This window comes from Anser brachyrhynchus, assembly GCF_964034855.1.
Source record: "Anser brachyrhynchus genome assembly, chromosome: 22".
In the NCBI taxonomy this organism is placed as follows: Eukaryota; Metazoa; Chordata; class Aves; order Anseriformes; family Anatidae; genus Anser; species Anser brachyrhynchus.
The window spans coordinates 5,840,978-5,867,094 of NC_137715.1; the positions used below are offsets into that span (position 1 = coordinate 5,840,978).

The 26,117-nt window shown below is 40.5% G+C and overlaps 1 protein-coding gene across 2 annotated transcripts; it reads right to left on the reverse strand.

The window, feature by feature from the left end:
• Positions 1-3,116: 3,116 nt before the first annotated feature.
• Positions 3,117-24,964, reverse strand: PLA2G4C (phospholipase A2 group IVC). 2 transcript variants are annotated; one of them, XM_080565074.1, is made up of 15 exons: positions 24,835-24,964; positions 22,689-22,808; positions 21,711-21,853; positions 17,560-17,758; positions 17,199-17,316; positions 14,770-14,913; positions 13,605-13,658; positions 11,881-11,958; positions 11,203-11,325; positions 10,962-11,087; positions 10,709-10,759; positions 9,218-9,313; positions 8,051-8,205; positions 5,285-5,453; positions 3,117-3,560 (listed from the first exon to the last, which is right to left on the reverse strand). In XM_080565074.1, the coding sequence occupies exons 1-15, from the start codon at positions 24,844-24,846 to the stop codon at positions 3,391-3,393; spliced, it is 1,758 nt and encodes a 585-aa protein (XP_080421200.1). In that variant the 5' UTR covers positions 24,847-24,964; the 3' UTR covers positions 3,117-3,390. The 2 variants fall into 2 exon arrangements, with proteins under 2 accessions (XP_080421200.1, XP_080421199.1); XM_080565073.1 differs by having other exon boundaries at positions 10,962-11,090.
• Positions 24,965-26,117: the final 1,153 nt, after the last annotated feature.

The window sequence follows — 26,117 nt, forward strand, 5'->3', positions numbered from 1 at the left end:
GAGGAGGGGAGGGGAGGGCTGGGGAGGGCTGGGGAGGGGAGGGGACAGCCGGAGAGGGGAGGGGAGGGCCAGGGAGGGAGAAACTGGGGCAAGGTGAGGGTGGGGTAGGGGGCATTGTCTTCCAGAGAAGGCATTGCTTAGAGATTGGTTGGGCATCAGTTTACTTGTAGGAGATGGTGAGTGCCTTTGTATCAGAATGATTGCCTATGCATCATTTGGTTTTTTTCCCCTCTTTTCTTCATTTATTAAACTGTCTATATCTTGACACGAGTCTTCTTGCTTTTGCTCTTCTCTGTGCACCTGATCCTTCAACCAATTGCCCCAAAGCCCTAAAGTCCCTTTCAGTCACTTTTGGTCTTCCCTTTTCTATCTTATCGGTGCCAACGTGAAAAACCAATAATGGGTAATAATCAGAGGGATGTACCAGGTGAGTGGCTTTCCAAGTGATGACTCTTACCTGAGCCCCAGGGAGACAACAGACTTCCCTGTAGGTTGGGTCTGGATGGCAAATCGGGCCTTCCATTCCCTTCAGAAGGGAGTCCCCTATGACAATAAACCTTCTTTTTTTCTTGGTGGGAGTTGTTGTGATGTGGGGCATAGATTGTCTCGCCTTGGCAACTCCCCCAGTGTGGATGGACCTTTGTCCACATTGTCATTTGCTTGCCCGTTAAGTTCCAGAGCCTCATACCTGTTGTGTAGGGGCACCTGGGAAGGTGAGATAGGCAACAGGGGGGTTCACCTGCTGTGCTGAACAGGAACCTGCTTCCACTCGCCTGGGTATTAGATCCCATCCCTCTGCCTAGTGGCAAGGGGGTAGGGGAGCCTTCATTTCTTGTGTAGTGGCTGGCTGAGCACTACCCCCATCAAGTCAATCTCCTCTCTCTGATGCTCTTCAGCCTGCCCACTTCCTCCCCAGTCTCTGCCACCAGGTGAAGCTGTTCTTCAACTTGGGCACACCTTCCACAGCTGTGCTCGCTGCTGCCATCCTGTACTGACCTAAGAGTAGGGCATACCCAGCAGCCTGACACCTGGGTGACAACATGTTCCCCCCGGAGCTCATGGAAGAGAAAAAAATCATCTAATTATTACTGAAAAATATAAACCACATCTGCCTTATGCTATCCCTGATCTGCAAATGATTGGAGATTGGGAGAGTAATCAGAGGAAAGCAGAGTATTCATGAGGGTTTGTCATATTCTTCCTGAGCATACATTTTTGTCCCACTTGAAGACAGAACAGTAGTTTAAATGCATCTTTGATCACATTCATTGCAGCTTTTTTTGAAATTCATATGCAAACACAGTTGCAGAACCCTGGTAATCATTTCTTTCACTCAAATTTTGGAAAAATGAGATTTGAAACACTCTTAGGGCAAGTCCATGACCTTGGAAAGCTGACCAGGGATGCCAGTTGTGTTTCCTTGGTTCTGATAGCCCATGGAAATGAGTGCTGGGACTCATTTGTCCCTTAAACACCGTCCCTGGGAGTGTTTAAGGAAAAGCTGGACATGGTGCTTAGGGACGTGATTTAGTGGGTGATATTGGTAGTAGGGTGATGGTTGGACCAGGCGATCTTGGAGGTCTTTTCCAACCTTAATCATTCTATGATTCTATGATCATATCTCTTCACCTCTTTAAGCAGGGGTATATGACCTTCAGCCCAAACCTAAACTATGCTATGATTCCATGATTTTGTGATTCTAAATGTGTCCCAAGAAAACAGAGACCAATGTTTTATAGCTTGATAACAGTCTCACGTTTGAACTCTGCCTCAATACATTGCATGGAAGAACTGAGCTCATACAGTTTAGATGAAAAAGCTAAAGAACAAACTTCATCAAAACTTGTCTAGGCAAATATAAATGCTAGTTCTTGACAATGATATTTTAGGCACATAAATGGAATGAATAAGGTCCTACCCAAAGGCAATACATACAGAAATCTGTGTCTTGCACATCTTATTCAATGCCCACATCATGAGGACAAACACCACATATTTTGAAAAGTTGGGAGGAGGTATTTTAATCCCCAGAGGAAATGTAAAACTTGATAAGTGGATGAGTGACTGCAGTAGGTTAGACATACACACTTTGCAACTCTTTTTAAGTCTAATTCATTTCTACCTGGTTTAGCTACAAAGAAAATAAACATACTGGTCAGGGGAAGTACAAACGTCAGTGCATTCAACAGTTTCCTATTTTCATTCCCAGATATTTTTTTCCCCTGACTAATTGTTTGCTGTGACCAACAAATGTGAAGCTATCCTTAAGGATGGACTCATACACTGACAGTGTGGTTGCCTTGACTTACAGCTCTTGGTAAAAGTATAGGAGGTGCTTTTCTTTTCTTACCAGACTTTCAGAAAAATTGTATCCTGATCTGTCATTGCTGGTGTAGGTGACAGAGGTACAAGTCCTTTTTGGTCTTGGCTCAGCAAACCATGTTGAGAATATGCAGTTCCATTGCAAAGCAGCACTGAGGATGTTTAGCATGTCAGTTACCAAATGCATAAGGATTTGCAAACTGGTTCTCTGCTGTGGCAAGCTGCGCATCTGCCTGTCTGTGTGTGTGTGTTGACAACTCATTGCCAACAAAACCTTGTTTTTCATAGTGTTTGGATACTCCTTACCACTGATTCGGCAAGCAAACGTGTAAGCCAAAATCCATGGAGTACTAGCTTAAGCATATCTACTGCCCACAACCAAGATGCCTGATTTCCAACTGGAACTCGTTCAAAAGAAATTATTCTGAGTTTAATGAAATAGCACTTTTCCTGTAATGCTATTGCTGATTTACCAACCTGGTTACACATAATCACACAGAATTGTTTATCTTTGACAGGCTCTCTTGAGATCATGCAATCCAACCCATTGCATAAACAGGGTCAGCTCAAACAGGTTGTCCAGAACTTTGTCCAATTGGGATTTCAGTATCTCCACAGATGGAGAGTCCACAGGTTGTCTGGGCAACCTGTTTCAGTGTCTGACCAACCTCTCAGTAAAACATTTTTTCTTTTCTTGAGTTCAGATTCAATTTCCTAATTCTTTAAACTCAGTCTGAACACAAGAAAACACAGGAAAACACTAGTAAATTAAACACAGGACAGCTCTGAGGACTTTGACATTTTTTAATATCACAGGCATACTTGTCTAATGCCGGGATGTTATAGGCAATATTATTTGACTGGGACTATTCAGTGCACCATGGGACAAAGTCAAATACTTCTGCCATCAGGAACAACCTATAGCTCAGATATTTCATATTTGATCAGTTTTAAATATTCTACACAGGAAATGCAGAAAAATGAGCAGGTGAGAAATACAGAGTCATAAATTCATTATTCTGCACCAAAGGGAAAACAATCAAACAAACACAAAAACTACCTTTGCATTCAGAACTTGTTTGTATGAGAGGAACATAGAAGCAGTTGTATCTCTTGCAAAATTCTCTTACTATTATTGGACACATTCAGCTTTGCTTTTGCAAGGAGATCTTTGATGTCTGTCTCGGGGAAGGACATTTTAAAAGTAGAGAATTTGCTTCTGTATTCTTTGATTTTATCTAGAAAACAGAAAACACTATGTAAGTAAATGCCAAATATAAAGCTACAAGATCATCCAAGAAAAGCATGGACTTGTGGAAAGTATTAATCCCTGAAGACACACAAGTTTCATATAAAAAATCTTTATCACATTAAGATAATGCTGGAGCCAGCAAAACGAGAGAGCAGAAGTTCAATGAAAATCCAGAGGTACTTATTTGATCACCAGCTTTATCAGTTATCAGAGAGAGATAAATCTGTACCAGCCTGTTCCTCATCAGTAACTACATGGGAAACAGTAATAAATATCCCCAATTTGGATAGTCTAGCTTCTAAATGTGATGTCTCCTCAACTTCTTTTTAATGGGAGGACCACAATTTAATTAAAATGATCACAGAATCACAGAGTGGCCGAGGTTGCAATGGACCTCTGAAGACCATCTAGTCCAACTCCCCTGCTGAGCAGGATCACCTACAGCACACTGTGCAGGATGGCATCCAGGTGGGTTTTGAATACCTCCAGAGAAGGAGACTCCACAACCTCTCTGGGCAACCTGTTCCAATGCTCTCTCACCTTCACAGTAAAGTGCCCCCTCATATTCAGATGGAACCTCCTGTTCTTCAGTTTGTGCGTGTTGCCTCTTGTCCTGTCACTGGGCACTACCGAAAAGAGACCAGCTCCATCCTCATTACAACCTCTCCTCAGGTATTTATATACATTATTGAGGTCTCCCCTCAGTCTTCTCTTTTCCAGGCTAAGCAGGCCACGTTCTCTCAGCCTGTCCTCATATGACAGGTACTCCAGTCCTCTAATCATCTTTGTAGCCCTTCTCTGAACTCGCTTCAGTAGTTCTATGTCCTTCTTGTACTGGGGAGCCCAGAACTGGACACAATATTCCAGGTGTGGCCTCACCAGGGCTGAGTAGAGGGGGACAATCACCTCCCTTGACCTGTTGGCAACACTTCTGAATGCAGCCCAGGATAGCATTGGCCTTCTTGGCCACAAGTGCACATTGCTGCCACCCAGTCAGCCTGCTGTCCACCAGGACTCCCAGGTCCCTTTCTGCAGAGCTGCTCTCCAGCAGGTCAGCCCCCAGCCTGTACTGGTGCTTGGGGTTATTCCTCCCTAGGTGCAGTACCCTGAACTTGTCCTTGTTGAACTAAATGAGGTTCCTCTTGGCCCATCCCTGCAGCCTGTCAAGGTCCCTCTGAATGGCAGCACAGCCCTTTGGGGTATCAGCCACTCTTCCGAGCTTTGTGTCATCAGCAAACTTGCTGAGGTGCACTCCATTCCATGTCCAGGTCATTGATGAATAAATTGAACAACAGTGGACCCAGTACTGACACCTGGGAGACACCGCTAGCTACAGGCCTCCAACTAGATTCCACACTACTGAGCACAACCCTCTGAGCTCTGCCATCCAGCCAGTTGCCAGTCCACCTCACTGTCCACTCATCTAGGCCGCACTTCCTGAGCTTGATACAGAGAACAAACCAAAGATTACATAAAATCTTTTAGCCATGAGTACAGACATATATTTATCTGAGGGAGTGAGGGTAAACACTAAATATTAACACCTGCACAAGCATCTGTTGATTATGAATAGAGCCTACTCTCTTCCTTTTCTTCTGTGTCCATTTACAACAGCACTGAGTAAAAGAGGACTCTGAAATGCTTGGCACTGGAAGTTGAAAATATGAAATGCAAGTACACAGAGACAAAATTGCATCAAATATATGTTACCAGAACAATTCACTTTGTTGAAGAGTGGAAAGTGCATGACTGTAGGGCATGACTTGTCTCCTCGAAAGATGTAACAATCAGAAGGGCTTTCCTTCTCCGTTTCCTGCTTCTCTATCTTGGGAAATGCAATACCATTTTTTTGGCAGTATTCAGCTGCTTTCTCGATAGTCTGAGACACAGAGACACAAAGAAATTGTATGCATTTTTTATCTTGTTTGTTTTTGAAAACCTAGAATAAATCAATCCTATCTCCAGTAATAAAATTAATTGCTACAAAATGATGATAGTTTCTTAGACTATAGTAAATTATAACCTAAATTATGTATAAAAATCAAAATTTTCTTCAGTTCTCTGAGGAATTGACTGAATTGAGAATATAAATGAAAATCCAGCACTTGCTTCTGGAGTCACTTCTAGCAAGAACCTTTGTTTAACAAATTACAGCTACATCCAGAAAGGCTGACACTGAAAGATATCAAAATTAAAGGGTCTTGACATCTATACAACAGTCTGAAGATATGACCAGGTTCACAGGCTTTCAGAACAAATTTTGCTTTCCGAAGCAGTCGTCCCATGTTTGCACTCTAGCAAAACTAAAAAGTCGCTACATGTTCCATATGTGTATCTGACCATCAAATGGAGGCAACACACTCAATTCAAGCCATACATAAACTTTAATGCTTGCTTAATTTTGAATGAAAGTATTGACTAAAGTAGGTGTCATTTTGGGAACTTGCACAAAATGAGATTTTCTGTGGTGTCCCTGAGAAAACTTACTTATCCTCCAATGACTGAAGATTTCAGGAGGAGAAACAACATTTGAGACATTTTTCACTCTTCTGTGAATGTGTTTGCAATGTTCTGCTTTGAGATGGTGCAAGGATTGTGAACGGCAGCCACTTAATTTAAACTTCCCAGATTAACTGGGGTCTTGCACAGCTCATTCCAACAAGCCCTCCACAAAGAATGCACTTTACAGTTAAAGATGGGTCCTGAGGCGTTAAGAACACTACTAGCCTCTCCCATAGAGAGGCAGTTATTGACACCTTAGTATTTATGTCATCTCTGGATTAGATTCTATAGATTTTATCACTTTTATTTATTACTGTTGGAAAAAGGTAAAGAAGACATGGCTTTTGTAGTCACAAAAGACATTCAAATGTCCCACATTCAGTTGAAAGATAAGAAATACTAATAAAATCTCTGAAAGCTAGTAAGTTCTTTTTTAAATCAAGTTCCCCAAACTAATTCCCTAGACAACTATATTTAAATAGAAGCAATTACAGAAATAGTATTGTACATTTACACTCACTTGTAATGCAACTTTTTAATAAAGGAGAAAGGAAATATCTGATACTTTTCTGCCACCAGTCCTGATCCATACTGACTCCTCAGACTGACAATGCCCTCAGGAATATGTTTTAACTTCTGGGTAGCCCTGGAGTGGTCAGGCAGCTGGACTAGATTCGATTCGATTCGATTCTAATTCTATTCTATTCTATTCTATTCTATTCTATTCTATTCTATTCTATTCTATTCTATTCTATTCTATTCTATTCTATTCTATTCTATTCTATTCTATTCTATTCTATTCTATTCTATTCTATTCTATTCTATTCTATTCTATTCTATTCTATTCTATTCTATTCTATTCTATTCTACTCTGTTCTGTTCTGTTCTGTTCTACTCTACTCTACTCTACTCTACTCTACTCTATTCTCAATGCCTGCTGTAAGATATGGCAATCCAAAGCAGCCAGTGCTTCCTGGTGCATTTACCTCCACTGTCCCTGAAGTGACCACACTGAAAATAGCCAGAGAAGCAGAGTTAGAAACATAAAATAATAGAAACAAAAATAAATGTAAACCATATCTTCCCTGCTCACGGTGTAAGGAGTTTTTTTTGTTTTGTTTTGTTTTTTAGTGTTCTTCTCCCTCCTAGTTCCCCCCCAAAAATAGAATAAAACAGAGTTAGAAACATAAAATAATAAAAATAAAAATAATTGTAATCAATATCTTCCCTGATCACTGTCTAAGGAGTTTTAATTTTGTTTTTTTGTTTGTTTTGGCTGGTCTTCTTATTGTTGTTGTTATTTTTTTGTATATTTTTTTTTGAGTGCATCCTTTCCCTAATCTTTTTTCACTGAGCATTTAACAACTTCATATTGTTTTAATTGTTTCAAAAAATTCCACTCAGCACAAAAATCTCTAGGAAATACCCTTGCTGTGTCATCTTTGAAACTGGTTGAATTTCTTTTCCTTTCTCTTCTCCAGGATTTTCCAACCTCTGCAGTTGCTGCAGACTTTTTTGCTGGTGAGACTATCAATACCACATTTCCTCACGCTGCATACCTGAATGATCTCTTTGAAGAATGTCATCAATTACTCTTAAGGAAGGAGTAGCATCAGTTACCCACACAAAAGTTCTGGCCAGCTTTAAGGAAAAAAGGGAGACTAAGAAATTTGTGAGCTTTCTCCTTGTTGCTCTTATGCACCTTTGATAACCTGATAGCTTGATAACCTGAGAGTATATCATCAAATACCTGTGAACAAGACAGGTAAAGTGCCTCAAGTTCTAAAAATATCTTTTTCTGCCAACTGCCTTGAAAAAAAGTCCAGGCAACATGATGATCAGCTTACCAGCCTGTCAGAATCCATTTACACATTTCTTTGAAATTTGTTTTGTTAATGATTATAATGCATTTCTCCAGTCTCCAACTTAATCACCCCCAAAATAGGGTCTACAAAGAGATAACCACATATGTACCTCAAAAGGATCTCCAGAGCTGAAGTCAAAGGAAAGGATCAGATCTGTTTGACGCTGTGCTCTAAGTACCAGAGGATAGGCAGAATTTATTGCCAGGCCAGCATCAATCAAGGAGATGGTTTTGTTTTTGACCAGGTGAGAGGACTGAATGTTAGCTAATCCAATGGAAAAAAAAAAGAAAAAAAAAAAAGCAATGAGATTTCATGAAGACAAATATGAATATATATATATATATATGACCAGCCCCAAAAGAGTACATCAGACTTTATTGATTATGCATCCCAAAAATATATAGGAACCTGCATCTCATGCCCAACCAGATGTCCAACTGTATTCTGACAGGAGGAATCTACATCCATATGACCTACCTCTTTATTTGACTGTGGTCAGTTTTAGACCAAAATTCCTGATGATCTTTTAAAAGAGATTATGCCCCTAGAAATATGCACTAGTCATTTTAAGATAAGATCTTTGAGGGGAAAAATGAATGGATGAGCTAGCTCAAGATCATGACATGTAAATATATCTGTCTAAATGAAGGTTTCTACTTACAAACTAGGTCCCAAAACTTCCATTATTTTAAGTGAGCATTCAGTTAGTGCAGGTGATGGAATCTAGAGACCAATTTTACTGTCCATGTGTCAGGAGCACAACTCATTTTCATAAACTTAGATGTCTAGTTCCACCTCCTTAGTCTACTTTCTGTGTCCTCCAGGTTCTCCTCCAAATGGGCACAGGGGTTTTATAGGTTTTCTTTTGTACTTTTCACCCTAATGTTGTGGTCCCCTGAACTCAGGGCAGTTTGTGTGATGTTGGATGCCTGTGTTTATGTGACTGAATTGAGCTAGTATCTTATGTATCTGCAATGATATTGCAGGTCTGGATTCCAGTAGTGTGAAATAAAATTCTGTTTATGACTTGTTTAGTTGCTGCCCACAATGGGATGCTATTAAGAGAGGGTGGATCTTGGAAAGGAAAGTTATCTAACTTGCTGTATTAAAAAAAAAAAAATGGCAAAGACAGTTTTATTGGTTTAACATCACACAAGCACAGCCTAAAAGCTCTACCAGATCCCATGCATTCTGCTCCATCGATCAAGTCAGATAACATAACCAGTTTGTATTTTTTGAATCTTAAATAAATAAAGATTTCACTGGAGTTTCTTACGGCACTTGTAAAGGAAGTTATTAGTTGTTCCCCACGTCCAGTTTAAAGTACAGTGCGTTGTTTTAGTCAGGATCCTATGGATATTCAATAAGTGGCCTAAGAAGAGATAAAACAATTTAGAACATAGTAGAATCTAGACAACTTCACTTTTTGACTGGTGCAACAAAATCCGGTGAAGATGCATCATGTCAGAAGAACATACGTGCTGATAGTATACAGCCAGCCTTAGTGCCAAGGCCAAAGTGCTTCCAAAGAAAAAGAACCATACTTTTCACTAGTTCAGATAATTAACATCAGTCAGTGGAATCTTAGCCCACTTGAAACAGATTTGAATAAGTCAGTCAAGGCCTGATCTTTTCTGGCCCCCTTGCAACATTCTTGTGGCTCAGAGAGCGTTCTTTCTCTTAATCTTCTTTCCAGCTGAAAGTCCCATGGATAAAGTGAGAGCCATGTTACAGCCCAGTAGAACAAGCTGTGCGAGGTAGCAAATTTCGACAGAAAACCATGAGAAATTCAAGAGATCATGTGAGAAAATGTGAGAAAACGAGCTCAATGCAATACTTTGGAGGACTGTACTAGGCAAAGACAGTCCAGGTGTGATCTGTGTACACAGTCCTTGGAACAAGCACAGGAGATTAAAGAAACAATGGCCATATTTAATCTCATAGCACCCACCAATTTGCTCCAGAAGGAGTTGGCAAAAAGCTGCCCATACACAGTGGGTGATGGAACTAGCAGAGCCCTGGATCTAAACATGTGATGTACCCGCTTAACATTGCAAATGTATTCTAGGAACTTCAAAGTGAAATTCTAATTTGAAATTTACTTGTGTCTTGCTTAGACCTCTTCTCAGTCTTTTTGACGTAAATCCAAATAAACTTCATTCGACTCACGGTCCAATAAATATTGTAGATATAAGCTAAATGAGTTCAGTTACTTAAAACTTTAGTGCTAAAAGTATCTAAAAGTTACTTCTATCTAAACAGATAAAAGGGCGGAAATTTTGATTAGCTGCCAAAAATGCTTGCTATAGGATTTCTTATTTCATGACTTTTCATTTCAAAATGTCTCTAGTGGCAGATGTTCCAAGTAACACTTGAGAGTAATGCATGCTAAGTAGCTAACAGCAATCCACTGAGAAATCCGCTCTCTGCAACATATACTTCATCAGTTTTGAATGCCTGAGCAGTACAGGCTCACTCAGGAACAAGAGTAAATGGGAAACTGATTGTTCAGGATTAGGCCTTCTAATTTATTTACTCAGGAAGGCATATTCTAATTACTTTCACGAGAACAGAAAGCTTTGTGAACACTGGAGACTAGAATATCATTGACACATTCTACAGTACAGTTTTCACTAGATCATCCCACAATGACCCTACCCAAGATTTACATTGGAATTTATGTTCACAATCCTCCAAAGATGGATTTTTTTCAAAGCACATACAATATAAAGAGCAATAAAAGATATTAAAAATGAAACAAACTTGCCTTGCAATAATCGTGGCATTTCTTCTGGAGTACCTTCTTGTCCAAGACACACTGAGGAAAATGAAGTGGAGAAAAAGCTAAAAGCCAGTGACATTAAAGAAACAAATACACAGCAACTTACACGACAACTTTTTACAACAAATGCATGTGGGCTTTTGTAATAAATCACAGGATTTGTAGAAAAAAGTGAATTTTTCTAAATGGGGGGGGGAGATCATCACCATTATGATGAGCATTAATGTGCAATACTTGCCTCCAAATTCCTTTTCTATTTCTTTACCCAGATTAACACAGCTCTCTATTCTTTCCTCCTTTGTTTTCGTCACCCAAGTCTCATGCACTTTAAGGCACATTTGGTAGGATGCACATTTTTTTTCATCTTCTTAAAAAGAGAAAAGAAGAAAAGGAAAGTATAAGAATACACAACAAAGAAATTTGTGAAATCAGATTACCGAGAGTGCAGGTACTAAGAAACTTCCACACCATTCACTTGCCTGACAATATTTTCAACAATTTATTGAAGACTTCTTCAGGATCTCTCCCACTTACAGCACACAGCTGAAGTTCTAGTAGAAGAAAAGCAGTCTGAAAAATCTCGGTGGTATTTGACATACTTTCTAAGAAAGATAAGATAGAAGTTACGTCAGGGTGGAATTTATCTTACCAAACATCAGCATGGTGGTATTGATCTAAGCAGATGGTAACTAACATGAATTAGTGAAGATATAGTCATTGTATTAGATGGAATATGTAGAAATCCTGCCCTCGTTTTTCATATCCTAAAGAAGTTTAAACTGGTGAGAGGAAGCATGTAGCAAAGTGAATATTTCTCCCTGCTGATAATAAAAACATCTAACACTGAGCTTTTCACATCTGGATGGCTATACAATCATACCAGAATAGAAATAGTCTTTGTTTTCATTCTGGAAGAAAAGGTCCATGAAACACAATAGCAGGAGGAGTAGCAAAATTTGGAGTAAATGGGAATTAGTTACGTGTTGAAGACCTTACAAATTATTACATGTGTAAGAGGGGGAAAAAGGCCTGGATTTCCTTGTACCTTGGCTGACAATCCTGACAGTCCCCTAAGGGATTACATGGGGAAAGCAAATCAGTGTGTTTAAATTAAAAAAAAAAAAAGCAAAAAAGCGCAAAGAATCACAATAACCCACCATGATCATATCCATATGGGCTGCATATCCTTGTCTCACAGGATCTTTGTAATCTTTGTAACAACTGCTTGATAAACTCTTGAAAGAAATAAAAAGATAATTAAAATAAGAATACCCCTTCTCATAAAATAGTCATTGTCTTTCAGTGAAAGACATCAAGAAATCTAGCCTTGCACCTAAATGTAAATGTAAGTACAGTTCCATTTTAAATTCCTTGAAAGATCTCCCCTGTCTTCTGGCTGGCACTCTAGAAGAGCACTAATCTCCTGCTGGTTCTGTTCATCACTCATAGATTTGTGTTTGAAGCGCCAGATAAAGAGTGAAGCAAAGAAGGCACCAAGTAACTCAACTTTATGCATGTCCTTTGCCACCAGGATTCCTGCCTGCCTCCATTTCAGCAGCAGGTCCACATTTTACCTAGTCTTCCTTTTGATGATTATGTATCTACAAAGCCCTTCTTGTTGCCATTAACATCCCTCACCAGATGTAGTCATGATTGACACTTCGTCTCAATTAGCAGTATCCTCAATGCCCATGTGGATGAGCTGTGGAGGGTGATAACATCAGGTTCACACAAGAAACAGCTATATTTCCATAAGTTCATGAATCCAAGCCCTCAGCAAACCTCTCTAGACAAGAGAACAGTTGGGTACATGGATGTGTCTGTCCACTGTGGCACAGACTCTCTCAGTACTGTAAATCACTGCTTCCTTTTGTAGGTGGCACAGGCTTATTTGACACAGAGCTTCATTTGAGACAGAGCTCAGACTCTCATTCTCCCAGTCCTTCCTCTTTTACGAGAGTACTAAATCTATTCCTTAATTGCAAATTTTCAGGGGGAGCAGGAGCTTTCTTCTTAATGCCAAAAGTCACCAGCTTCCAGATTGTGTCGTCATGACAGTCTCCACTACCCAATTTGACATGCAAAGACTGATCCTTCTTTGATACTGATGGAACTTGGGCTCTTCAAATTCTCTTAGATAAGATCTGACCAATCTTTTTCTTGCCATCTCTGATGCTGTGAAGCCTGCTGACCTCCTCCCACCGAACCTCTACTTTGAGGCACAGGTCCTCAACAAGCACAGTTCTCCTGCAACTGGAAGACCATCTCCTGTTCCTGAGCCTCAGTAAAAGGTTGCAAGCACTCCCTGCAGTCAGAGACCTGCAGAGATTCATTCTCCTATAGCTTTACTTTGATTGAGGACTCTCATATTACCAGCAGGTGCTAGAGACCACGCCATGTAACGTGTAGCTGTGGTTGCTGATGGTGTCGATGCTGTCCTCAATACAGCTGCTGGCCTTTTTCTGTGTGCCCTTTTGTGTGAGCTGCTGTGCAAACTGGTGCACCTGTAGAATGCTTCTGTAAGTTGTGTCCTCTGGGTAGTTCACGTAGGGAAATATGCACTAGGCTGAATGATTCTTGTGTTTTATTTCTTGTTTTTAAATAAGAAAGATTTCAATATTTCATCACAAAATACGCTTTCATTCTTGCCACTCTTCATAAAAGTATTTCAAACTACCCTCACCAAATTCCTTGTGAGTCTACTGAACACTGGGCGAAGGAAAAATGGAGTACCAGTAGAGCTTCTGTTAGACATAGCCATATTCCTCTTTGAAACTGGAGGACTGCAAGGATCACTCAAGGGTAATTTGAAGTATATGCTCAATTTCAGCAGACATAACAAGTAATTTGAACATAGAGGCAACAGAAAAAAATAGAGTACCATGTATAGCCTTTAGAATTTCTTCCTTGCTTCCAAGAGCACTCCCCCATAAGCCTGAAAGAAAAAAAAAAAATGTGGTTAAAGTGTTTGTTTTATGATAATCTTACTAAGAATTCAATCCAAGATTGCCTTTCAATAGTACACTCCTCTTACCTAACTTTCAAAACCTATAAGGTAAAAGTCTAACTCAAAGCTACTTGCATAGTTTTCCCTTATTGTCCACTGAAAGGATTGTACAGCTCAAAATCTGATTTACTCCTTCTTCCTCGTGCCAGATCTACAGTTCAGTGAGCTATTTTTTTTACATTAAGTCCAGTATCTCGTGGCAAACACTGAATACTCTCACACTGTAGAACTGTTGGCTGAACACTTCCCTGGGCAGACCCCACACATGAGCCCAGAGCCATAAGTACTCTTCATTGCTTCTCTGTGTTTTGATTTTATTTTTTTTCTGTCCGAGTGAATTAAATAGCCAGAATTAGAGTGCATTTTCTGTTTGTTTGTTGAGATTTTTTTTCCTAAAGGGAATGATGTCAAGTGCGTGTTCTGAGGAGACTGGGACATGAAGTGATTAAATGCAAGATGTGTTTAAGGGTGATAGATATATTTAGATGTGTCATAGACAAGTGAGATGAGATTTGCAGCTGTAGATAGGGAATAAAAAGATTTGGGACCTGGACTGAAACAGAGTGAAACAATTTGAAATAATAGGAGGAACCGGTCCTCACAGGATGCATCTGATTTGGGAAGCATCTCTCCCTGTAAAGTAAACATGCTGAGATTATAAAACATTTAGACAGCTAGGCTGGGAATACTCTACTAACTTCATTAGTCTAGGATGTAGGTCTCTAATTTTCCTTAATAACCACAGAAAACTGGTCAGTTTAGGTAGTGGAGAGTAGAGAAGTATTCAGATGTTCCCATTTGGACGTTTAAAGATAGACAAACTGCTCTCCAGAATTCTCCATTATTATGCATGCATACATAATATATATACACACACATAATACAATAATAGATATATTATTATAACCTGCAGAAAGATACAGAATACCTGTATATATATACATACATATATATATACTTGCATATGTATACAGAATACAAATACATATATATATATATATATATATATATTCTACAAAGAAGAATTAGGAAGATTTACCTTGCATGTAACAAATGTGTTTCTTCTTATTCTTACTCTCCATCAGTTTACCTTTTTCAAATTTACTTCCAAAGTGCTCGGTACTCACAAAAGCGCCCAAGGCAGTATATCCAGCCTCATGTGGAGTGAATTCAAACCAGGTCCCTGAGAAAAATCAAAGAATATTGTGCTTTGTCACACAGTATTCAGAAGTATAGCTGACCTCACCATCCCAAGATAGCATTCTGGTTGTTTTTCTTTTCCTTTCTTAAATCACCTGACTTCAGCTGACAAAGATGAATTGTCATATGGGGAACAAAGAAAGTCATAGCATGCTATGCCTGCTGCTTGTTATGCTCTTGGTATCCTTTATAACCTAGCCTCCAACTGCTACACCTGGAAGGTCTGGGATTCCTGCAGATCATCTGTCAAATTGTACAGCTCTGAATAAATCTCTCAGATGTGCTAGCATAACTCATAGGCCTCTCAATGCTTATAAGCTAAGAGAGTCCTTCTGCTCACATGGCGTGACTGCCCTAATACACTTTAGTGTCAGTGAAGAGAAGAGAAAGGGCTTCATTCAAGTACCCACGTGTCTATTACCACGGACTTATGGTACCAAGGGACCTATCTTGAACTGAGTCATCTGCATGGAGCTGACTGTTATGATGTAGGATGGAAAGGAAGCCCATACTGTTATAGAGGAATAGGTGAAGTAGGCAGAGTATGGTAAGGATGAGGCAAGGGTTAACCGCTCTGCCTGCTCTGTGCTACCTGCTCTGCAATGAAAGGGTTAAATGATCTGCCTAGAAGTTAGGACCTGATCACTTTGTCTCTGCCCAGAGCTATAAACATTGGCCTGAGCACTTTTACCTGATGGGCTGGGAACAACAAACAGATTATTTGACAGAAACACCAAGAATCCTGTCTTGAGAAAAAATCAACTTCAGAGAAGATCAAGACCTCAGGAACACATAACAAAGGATTGGTGCCAACCCAAGGCCTGCACCTATCCTGTGCCAAAGCTCTGTTTTTCATGGAATAAGGGAAGATGTTTTGCAGAGTTGGGACTGCTGTAATAATGTGATTGGATATGTTTGCATAGTGCTTTATTGCAAATTGTATATAAACTACTGCAAATTTTATGTGTGTGTGTGTATGTGTGCTCTCTCCCTCTCATTTCCCTAACTGAGCAGCTGTCTCATGATCATGACTAAATCTTACCAAAAATGTTTATTAAAAGGAGGTACCAATTCCCCCTTTGTCACAGAACATCCTGAGTCACTTCTGTGACATTAAGGATTCTCAAATGTGAATAGAGGCCTCTGTATGGACAACTGAATCAATCTGATTTGCTCTAGTAAGAGGTTAATTATTCTAAGAGGTATGGAAAATAAAATGCATTCTATAGCAACAGTGAAACTTTTTCTTTGTTGTGACTATTACCATACATGCACCTGTCTAAACTGCAAAGCCACCTACCCTTTATTTCATAAACCCTCCCTTGATCACACTGTCTTTCCACAATGAAGTTCCCAGTTCTCACTCAGACCTTCCAGGATTATCAGAATTCTGGGCCAGCTTGTGCTTTATAAATCAAGTCTCATCATTTTATATCAAAGCCTACAGATGTTAAGTGGAAGGAGGTGATCTGTCCTCTGTGCAAGTAGGTGTAGGAAAGTTTTAAATTCTAGTGAGGGAAAATTCAGTTTAATGAGACAGGATTGACTGAGCAATTGAATGAATGTGAACTTTTCCATGTGAAGTCCTTCCACCCACATACTGAAAAAGACTATAGTTACCTAGTTCAGTTTTAGAAGACCTGCATTTTTCTGGAGCTCCTCCTAGGGCCGATACATAATAGAGCATTTACAAGAGAACTGCGCCCCTCTAAATACTCAGTTGGAGGCCCCTTTGAGCTCTCCAGGACCACAGCAGGCTGTGACCTAGGATCTTTCCCTGGGGAGGGATGCCTGTCAGGGCAGACTCCCTGAGGTTCAATGATTGCCTGCTGAATAAGCTGATGCAGAGGAGTTTTTGTGTTAAATATGATAACGATTAACTAATGATTAAATGCTGCTAAGGAAAAAAATCATACAAACTAATTTGTGATTTACTGTAAAGGAATTAATACATCTTAAACTGCTGCTACATCAGATCTGTGTAAAGTTTCATCCATAACATACATTTTGAAGATCTATTTTATTGATGTGTTATCTAATCTGTTTAGTCTATTCCATTCTGGAGTTGTCTCACCTTATCCTATCATGCAAGTGACCTTTACAGAATGTGATTCAGCCCCTGGAAGTGCCTCTTTTTCTCCATTATTTATTTGTCAAAATGGGGTTGGATGTCGGCACAGTTAATGTCTGCCATTAACTTAAAGGAACCTAATGGTATTTAAGATATCTGATGGTATTTAAAATACTGTAAGGCGAACCCATATTTACCTGGAGAGCTTGCACCCTCTTCACGCAGTTCTTCCTTATCCACTGCTGCATAAATTGGGTAAGGGTTTATTCCAGTCTTCAAGGCAGCCGTGTGATCAGTCAGCTCATTCTCATCAAACTGGAAAATAAGTATGAACATAAGTTGTTGTTCCTCTCTTCTGTACTACTGGGGAAAACCCCACTTTGGAGAATGGAGTTGGACTAACCTCTCTACCTTTACGTATCTAGAAATTAGACATAATGCTCTAAAATATTACTTCAATTTATACAACTCCTCAAAACGTTCACCAAAGTCAAGTTCAGTTGCAATTACTTTGAGATGTTCAAAACATTCCTAAGGTGTTTGTAATCAGTTTCTTACCTGATGCAGTATTTTGTATACAACACAGGAGGCCCAGACATCAGTGAGTGAGTAATGTTCATCTTCTGATGACTCCTCTAAATATTCTATTGCCTTCTTAATATTCCAAGTGTCCACAGTGAGAATTTTGATCAGATTCTCTTCCAGGGACTTCAATTTTTCTGACCATTTTGAATCTGTATACAGCATGGACATGCACCTTTTAAGGAGAAAAATCCTTTCTCTAGTAAAGAGGGAAATGAACAGAGCTTTGATTTTTTCTTTTTTTCTTTCAATCTACATGCAGTTATTGGAATGATTTAACAAATGTATGGGAAGAAAAAGTCATAGGCTTCTCCACAAGCAAGGAACTTTGCAGCATAGAAGGATGTCATTGTTCCTTGATCATTTGCTTCCCATCTGCATTCTGATAATGTCATTTAATTAGTTAGATGACATGAAGCTGAATTTCAGATGGTTACATGCCACGTATTTAGGGTAAATTGCTGTAGGAATACAGATTTTGCAGAAATCATTAGTGGGAAAGATGTGAAGCCTGCTAAGAAATGGATAATCCATTAAAGAACATGGAACAAACTTAAGTAAAATGAATTACATCACGTCACCATTTTTACAAACTTGTGAAATTTTTGGTCTGTTATTAGGACCAATAAATTTGGTACATTTGCAGTGTGGTATCATCTCCTACTAAAATATCATCTCTGCTAGCTACTTGCAGAAGGGCTCAGACTGTTCCAAGACCAACTCTATGGCCCTAATACAAGTATAAATTAAGGTGTACAGAATTACCTTCTTCATCAAGAGCAGCCTGTTGCCTGTGTATTGACTCTGTACAATGAAGATCATAAAATCACAGAGTCATAGAATGGTTTGAGGTGGAAGGGACCGTAAAGATAATCTAGTTCAATCCCTCCCTGCCATGGGCACAGACAACTCCCACTAGATCAGGTTGCCCAAAGCCCCATCCAATCTGGCCTTGAACACCTCTGGGGATGGGACATCCACAACTTCTCTGGGAAACCTGTTCCAGTGCCTCACCACCCTAATAGTCAAGAACTTCATAAAATCATAGAATTGTTCAAGTTGGAAAAGACCTCTAAGATCATCTAGTCCAACATTTAACCAAGTACTGACAAGTCCACCACTAAGCCATGTTTCTAAGTTCTACATCAAAATGTTTTTTGAAGACCCCCAGAGGTGGTGACTCAACCAATTCCCTGGGCAGCCTAATCCAAGGCCACACAACCCTTTCAGTAAAGAAATTTTTCCTAATATCCAATCTAAATCTCCCCTGGCAAAACTTGAGGCCTTTTCCCCTCATCTTATCACTTGGTGTCTGGGGGAAGAGACTGATCCCCACTTCATTACAACCTCTTTTAAGGTAATTGTAAAGTACAATAAGGTCTCCCTGAGCCTTTTTTTCTATAAGCTAAATAACCCCAGCTCCTTAAGCTGCTCCTCATGAGACTTGTTCTCTAGACCCTTCACCGGACTTTTTGCCCTTCTTTGGTTCTCTAGAGCCTTCCCCAGCTTTGTTGCCTTTCTTTGGACATGCTCCAGCACCTCCATGTCCTTCTTGTAGTGAGGGGCCCAAAAATGAACACGATGTTCATGGTGTTCATAACAGAGCTGGGTACAGGGGGAAAATCACTTCCCTAGTCCTGCTGGCCACACTATTTCCGATACAAGCCAAGATGTTGTTGGCCTTCTTGGCCACCTGAGCACACTGCTGGCTCACATTCAGCCGACTATCAACCAATACTCCCAGGTCCTTCTCTGCCAGTCAGCTTTCCAGCCACTCATCTCCCAGCCTGTAGTGCTGCTTTGGGGTTGTTGTGCCCCAAGTGCAGGACCCAGCACTTGGCCTTGTTGAACTTCATACAGTTGGCCTCAGACCATCAGTCCAGCCTATCCAGATTCCTCTGCAGAGCTCTCCTACCCTTGAGCAGATCAACACTCATGCCTAACTTGGTGTCGTCTGAAAACTTGCTGAGGGTACACTCGATTCCCTCATCCAGATAATTGATAAAGATATTGAAGACAACTGGCCCCAATAATGAGCCCTGGAGGACACCACCAGTGACTAGCCTCCAACTGGATTTAAATCCATTCTCCACAACTCTTTGGGCCCGGCTACCCAGCCAGTTTTTAACCCAACAAAGCATACACCTGTCCAAGCCTTGAGTAGCCAACTTCTTCAGAAGAATTCTGTGGGAAACAGTGTCAAAAGCCTTACTGAATTCTAGGTAAACCACATCTACAGCCTTTCCCTTGTCCACTGAGCACATCACCTTGTCGTAGAAGGAGATCAGGTTTGTGAAACAGGATCTGCCTTTGATAAAACCATGCTGACTGGACCTTATCAGGGCCTGATCAACCCTGGGCCAGGGTTGTCCTGTAAGTTCTGCGTGATGACACTCAAGATAAACTGCTCCACAAGCTTTCCCAGCACCAAACTCAGACTGACATTTCTTCTTAATATATCTAATTTAAATCTACCTCTTTTAGTTTAAAACCATTATGCTTTGTCCTATTACTACACTCCCTGTTAAAGAGTTCCTCTTCAGCTTTCTCATAAGGCCCTCTTTAAACACTGGAAGGCTGCTGTAAGGACTCCCTGGAGCCATTTCTTCTCCAGGCTGAACAACCCTCACCCTGTCTTTGTAGAAGAGGTGCTCTGGCCCTCTGATCATCTTCGTGACTCTCTTCTGGACCTGATCTAACAGGTCCATGTCTTTCTTATGTTGGAGCTGAATACTGTTCTCTAGGTGAGATCTCATGAGAGCAGAGAAGAGGGAGAGAATCACCTCCCTCGACCTACTGGCCATGCTTGTTTTGATGCAGCCCAGGATTTGGGCTTGGCTTTCTGGGCTACCAGCACACATTGCCAGCTCATGTTGAGTTTTTCATCCACCAACACTGCCAACTCCTTCTCCTCAGGGCTATTATCAATCCATCCACAGCCCAGCCTGTATTTGTGCTTAGGATTGCCCCAGATCAGAAGCAGGACCTTGCACTTGGCCTTGTTGAACTTCATGAGGTTCAAAGAGGCCCATCTGTCAAGCCTGTCCAGGTCGTTCTGGATGGCATCCTATCCCTCTAGTGTGAGGATGTTTGGGATTACTGCAGACACCACATAGGGCTCCTAACCACAGATAGTGACACTTGAGGTGTAAAGTGTCCAAGACTTCCACAGGAGCTGTAGACCTGTGTCCTTTTGAACCAGCTGAAGAAAACCAGACAGGACTTTCTTCTATAATATCTAAGCTGTCACTATAAGTCTATCTTTACAGATCATAAACCTATCCCTTTAAATAAAAGAGAAGGCTAGGTGTATATTTCACATACAGGCACATGTATTTAGTTGTCTAAATTTAAGTGTGCAACAATCCATGCATGTCACTGACAATGGTGCACATAGACCTTAAAGTAAAATGGCTCCTGTTCCTGAATGTCGTTTCTTTCAATTGCATAAAAAATACATCTGAAAAGTATATCAAGTACAATATTCAAGAGCATAACCATGCATATATATAATGTCATTTAACGTGTCATGTGTGTGAGAGACATCACTACAAATTTAGTAGATTTGACGCAGTATATGTAGGAGACTCAGTGCTTTTCCCAACCGGCAGGGGTCAGGCAAAGTAGGTAAAATGGCACTAGGTGTTTACATTTATGCACCTTGAGTCATTCCCATACACTCGAAAGATGTAGCTAAGTTTTATAGGCCCTTTCTAAATGTAACATAGCCTCTATTAAACAAGCCCCTGTACTTCTGAGTAGTATGGTACCCAGAAGTTTTCAACATTTTCCTGGCTGGTTGTCACTTTTCTGCTCTCCTCATCATCATTAACCTGTAAACAACGGGAATTATATCTTCAAGAAGGTAAGACAGAGTTAGCTTATTATTTAAGTCACCATTGAGAGGTTCTTCCTCTCTAGGGATGAAAGATCAGTCTTGCTGGACTGTTGGTGATATTATAAGTATTTCCTGTGCCTCCCACCTTTTTACAGGCCACATCTCACCTGCCACTAGGTTCATCAGTTGTGAGTCCAATACAGGGTTCTGAACAGTGACGAAAGTGTCAGATTGCTACTGAATCTATGAAGCAGTTCACTTACTATCACACTAGTCAACAGGTACCTACCAAGTGGATCCTGACACGCCACACAGATACATGACAGCGTCCAAGATATTCTGATTTTTTAGCTCCACCAAGGTTCCTAGCAGGGCTATCATAGCACGCAGGCCTCCTCCTGATCCCAGAACAACAATGTTAGGTACATTATTCTGAGGAGTGGAAGACAGAAAACACCAGTACATAAAGGTTAATCTTGGTGCATTCTTTTTAGAGCAAAGGCTTAACAAACAGTCAGGGATAAGGGCCATTGCAATTCTCACCTAACCTGTTAGTTTTGTTAAGGACACATTCCATAATCTACCTGCTTTCCCCTATTTCTCTTTTCCCTTTACATAACGGTCACAAAATATGTTCTCCTTTGTATTGTCCCACCATGAATGAACTGCACTTGTCTTTCTGATACGTAATTTTGTTCTGGCTACGTTTCTGTGCCGTTGCTTCAAAATATAAATAAATCTTGAGAAGTACTTACTGTGTTTCTCTGTTCCCTTTCTGTCACCAAGAACTTTATTTTTTATTTTTTCCAAAAGAGAAAGAACTATTATAGCCAGCCAAGACATTTCTAAAGAAGTATGCTGTATTGCATCTGACAAGATTACAGTCCACTTTCTTTATAGCAGCAAATATGGTGCTGTATTTTGGATTTGAGGCTAGAATGGTACTAATAACACACCAATAATTTGACTGTTACTGAACAGTGCTGCCACAGTATCAAGGCTCTCTCTTTCCCACTCTGCACTCTACCCCCAGAAAGCAGGCTGTGGGTGAGCAGGAGACTAGGAGGCAATATAATAGGTATTGGACAACTGACCCAAATGGACTAAAGGAATATTTCATGCCATGTGATGTTGTGCTGGTTTTGGCTGATATAGAGTTAATTTTCTTGAGGTCAGTAATTTGACCTCACTTCAAATTACAGTCTGTGTGCTAGTTACATTGCTGGAGTGTTATCCATTTTACCTTAACATGATTGTCAGTGCTTACCTCCTCACAATGAACACCAAGTTCTTTAAGAAGGCATGTCTGCACTCTTCCCCTTCTCTTCTGAGTGGCTTCTATCTCACCTGCTGAGAGATCACTAGACACACGAACTTCATTATTAACCTGGCATAGAAAGTGAAACACATTCAGGGTAAGAATATTTCTCACTACATAAAAATTAATATACAGTATCCATACATATGATCCAGCTCTCCACAGACTAGCCAATGTTTACCCTAATTTAATACCTAACATCATCAAAAAGAAGATCGGAGAACTCATTTTTCTAGTATACTTTAAACAGAGGATAGAAGGGGCAGAATTCTTGTTGAAACAATTTATCAACTGCAGTCAAATTCAACAATTGATTTCCTTGAGTCAATGATATATCTTTCGGTTACAAACAGATGTCTAGCTGGAACTAATGTTCACAATAGTCTAAAGAAATATAACTTTCCCAGGTTTCTCTTATAGATCAGATGTATGTTTGTGGCAGCATTCATTTCACTTAACCTTAGATTTCACCCTGAGATCTACAGTACCCTGAACATAATAGAATCATAGAATCATACAATCATTGACAGTTTTGGTTGGAAGGGACCTTTAAAGATCATCTAGTTCCAACACTCCTGGCATGTCTGGGAAGACATACCTTCCACTAGACCATGTTGCTCAAAGCCCCATCTAACCTGGCCATAAACACTTCCAGGGAGGGGGCATCCACAATTTCTCTGGGCAACCTGTCCCAGTGCCTCACCACCCTCATCATGAAGAATTACTTCCTTATATCCAGTCTAAATTTCCTCTCTCTTAGTTTAAAACCATTACCCCTTGTCCTCTCATTACACACCCTGGTAAAGCATCTCCCAATCTTTTCTGGAGGCTTTCTGTAAGTATTGGAAGACCTCTATAAGGTCTCCCTTTATTGCTCTCTCGTCTCCCTCAGAGAAGGCGACTTCTTTAAGTTAAATAAGCCCAGCTCTCTCAACCTATCTTCATAGGAGAAGTGTTCTATGCTCTGATCATTTTTGTGGTTCTCCTCTGGACCGACTGTAATAGGTCCATGTCTCTCTTGTGCTGGGGGCCACAGAGCTGGATGCAGTATTCCTAGCAGGATATCATGAGAGCAGAAGAGATTGGGAGAATCACCCCCCTTGATCTGCTGGCCATGACTCTTTTGATGCAGCCCAGAATGCAATTGGCTTTCTGGGTTGTAAGCACACATTACCGGTTCATGTCAAGTGTTTCATCCACCAGTACCCCCAAGTCCTTTTCTGCAGGGCTGCTCTCAATCCATTCATCACATAGTCTCTATTGATATTTGTGATTGCCCCAACCCAGGTGCAGAACTGTACACTTGGCTTTGCTGAATTCCCAAAATAGAACCCTGAGGGGATGAGACACCACTCATCACTGGTCTCCACCTGGACGTTGAGATATTGACTGCAACCGTTTTAATATGACCATCCAGCCAATTCCTTATACACTTAGCAACTTCATCTCCCAGTTCCCTCAGCATCCCTGGATGCATCTCATCAGGCCCCATCAACTTTTGCATATTCAGATTCTTCAGATGGTATCGAACCTGGCTTTCTCCCACAGAGGGTGGGACTTCATTCCCCCAGTCCCTGCCCTGAGATTCTGTGACCTGGGAGGTATTGAAAGAGCAGTTGCCTGTGAAGACTGAGGCAAAATGTTGAGTACCTCAGCCTTCTCCATGTCAGTTATAGCCGTTAACATTTCTTGACATTAACATTAACATCTTTTAACATCAATGGAGAGAAACAACCTCTTCTAGAGTACCACTCCTAAACCATATTTCATACACCCCAGAGATACTGTTGCACTGTTCCACTTCACTATGAAATGCATTCATGATTAGCTCATATGTAGAAATCTATATTGCAGATGTTTACAGTCAGTGAGATGAATCCTGTCCTTGCTCTGATTCATGTCTTGGAGGTTTATCTTTTGATATTATCTAGACAGGAAGACTCAAATACTTTGCAGAGTAACATACGCATGAAGTACATAGAAAATCCATTTTCAAAATCATTATTACATAAGTGTCATAGAATATGGACAACGAAGCAGACAGAAGAGGAATTAGAAAATAGAGAGGAAAACTAGGGTAAGGGAAAGAGCATACCATGGTAGCCATTGAGATGTCTGTCTTGATATCCTATAGATCTTTGAAAAAGGTATGAAGAGCAATGTTTTAGCTCAGAGTAAGTTTGCAACTGGAAAGGAGCTGAATTTATTACTTCCAAATGTGTTGGGGGGGGGGGGGGGGGGGTAAGAAAAAAAGTAATGTTTAACAAGGACTGAGTAATTGTCATGTTGCATCATGCTAGTCACCACAAATCCTAGGGATTAATGATTTACAGACTGGTGGCTTTGACTGCTCCACCTTAGCAACACTGCCCATATTACCATAATTGCCATAGAATGTTATCATTTGAACAAGAATTTTTATGCTAAAAAAATTCATAAGTACTGTGTACATCCAAAGGCAATAAAAAGACCAATGTTAAACAGTTAGACAGTAATAGTATAACTGTTTAGGGTAACATTGGTCTTTTACTGGCTGTTACTGGTTACTTGACTCAGATTGATTTGATAATTTACATCAGAAAGCAGTTCTGAGTTCCCAGCATTCTGCTTTTTAAGAAGAGAATGGAAGTTTTATGATAAAGTGTGAATAACCCTTTGGTATAACACTCAATTGTTAACAACCTAATTTCAAGAGACAGGTAAAGAACAGGTGTGCACTTGTGCATACAAAACAAACTGAAATATTCATAGAGTCATAGAATGGCTTGGGTTAGACGGAACATTAAAGATCATCTAATTCCAACCCTCTTGTCATAAGATGGGATGCCACCCATTAGATCAGGTTGCTCAGAGCCTCGTCTAACCTGGTCTAGAACACATCCAGGGATGGGGCATCCACAGCCTCTCTAGGCAATCTGTTCCAGTGCCTTGCCACCCTCTCAGTGAAGAATTTTCCTCTAATCTCTAATCTAAATCTCCCCTCTTTTAGTTTAAAAAAAAAAAAATCATTCCCTCTTGTCCTGTCAATATCTGATTCAGCAAAACGTTGCTCTCCATCTTTTTTATAAGTTCCCTTTAAGTATTGTAAGACTGCAATGAGGTCACCCCAGAGCCTTCTCTTCTGTAGGCTGAACAGCCCCAGTGCTCTCAGCCTTTCTTCAAGGAGAGGTGCTCCTGCCCTCTGATCAACTTTGTGACCCTCCTCTGGAACCGTTCTAACAGATCAACATCCTTCTTGTGCTGGGGGCTCCAGACCTGGATGCAGTACTCCAAGTGGGGCCTCACGAGGGCAGAGTAGAAGGAGACAATCCCCTCCCTCCACCTGCTGGCCACGCCTCTTTTGATTCAGCCCAGGACGCAGTTGGCCTCCTGGGCTTC

What these genes read in the sequence shown, in the direction of transcription:
- PLA2G4C (XM_080565073.1), bottom strand. An exon ending in AATAGAAAAGGAATTTGGAG is followed by an intron (nt 10,760 to 10,961) that starts GCAAGTATTGCA and finishes CATTTTCCTCAG; the next exon opens with TGTGTCTTGGACAAGAAGGT. An exon ending in GCTCTGGAGATCCTTTTGAG is followed by an intron (nt 5,454 to 8,050) that starts GTACATATGTGG and finishes TCTGTGTCTCAG; the next exon opens with ACTATCGAGAAAGCAGCTGA.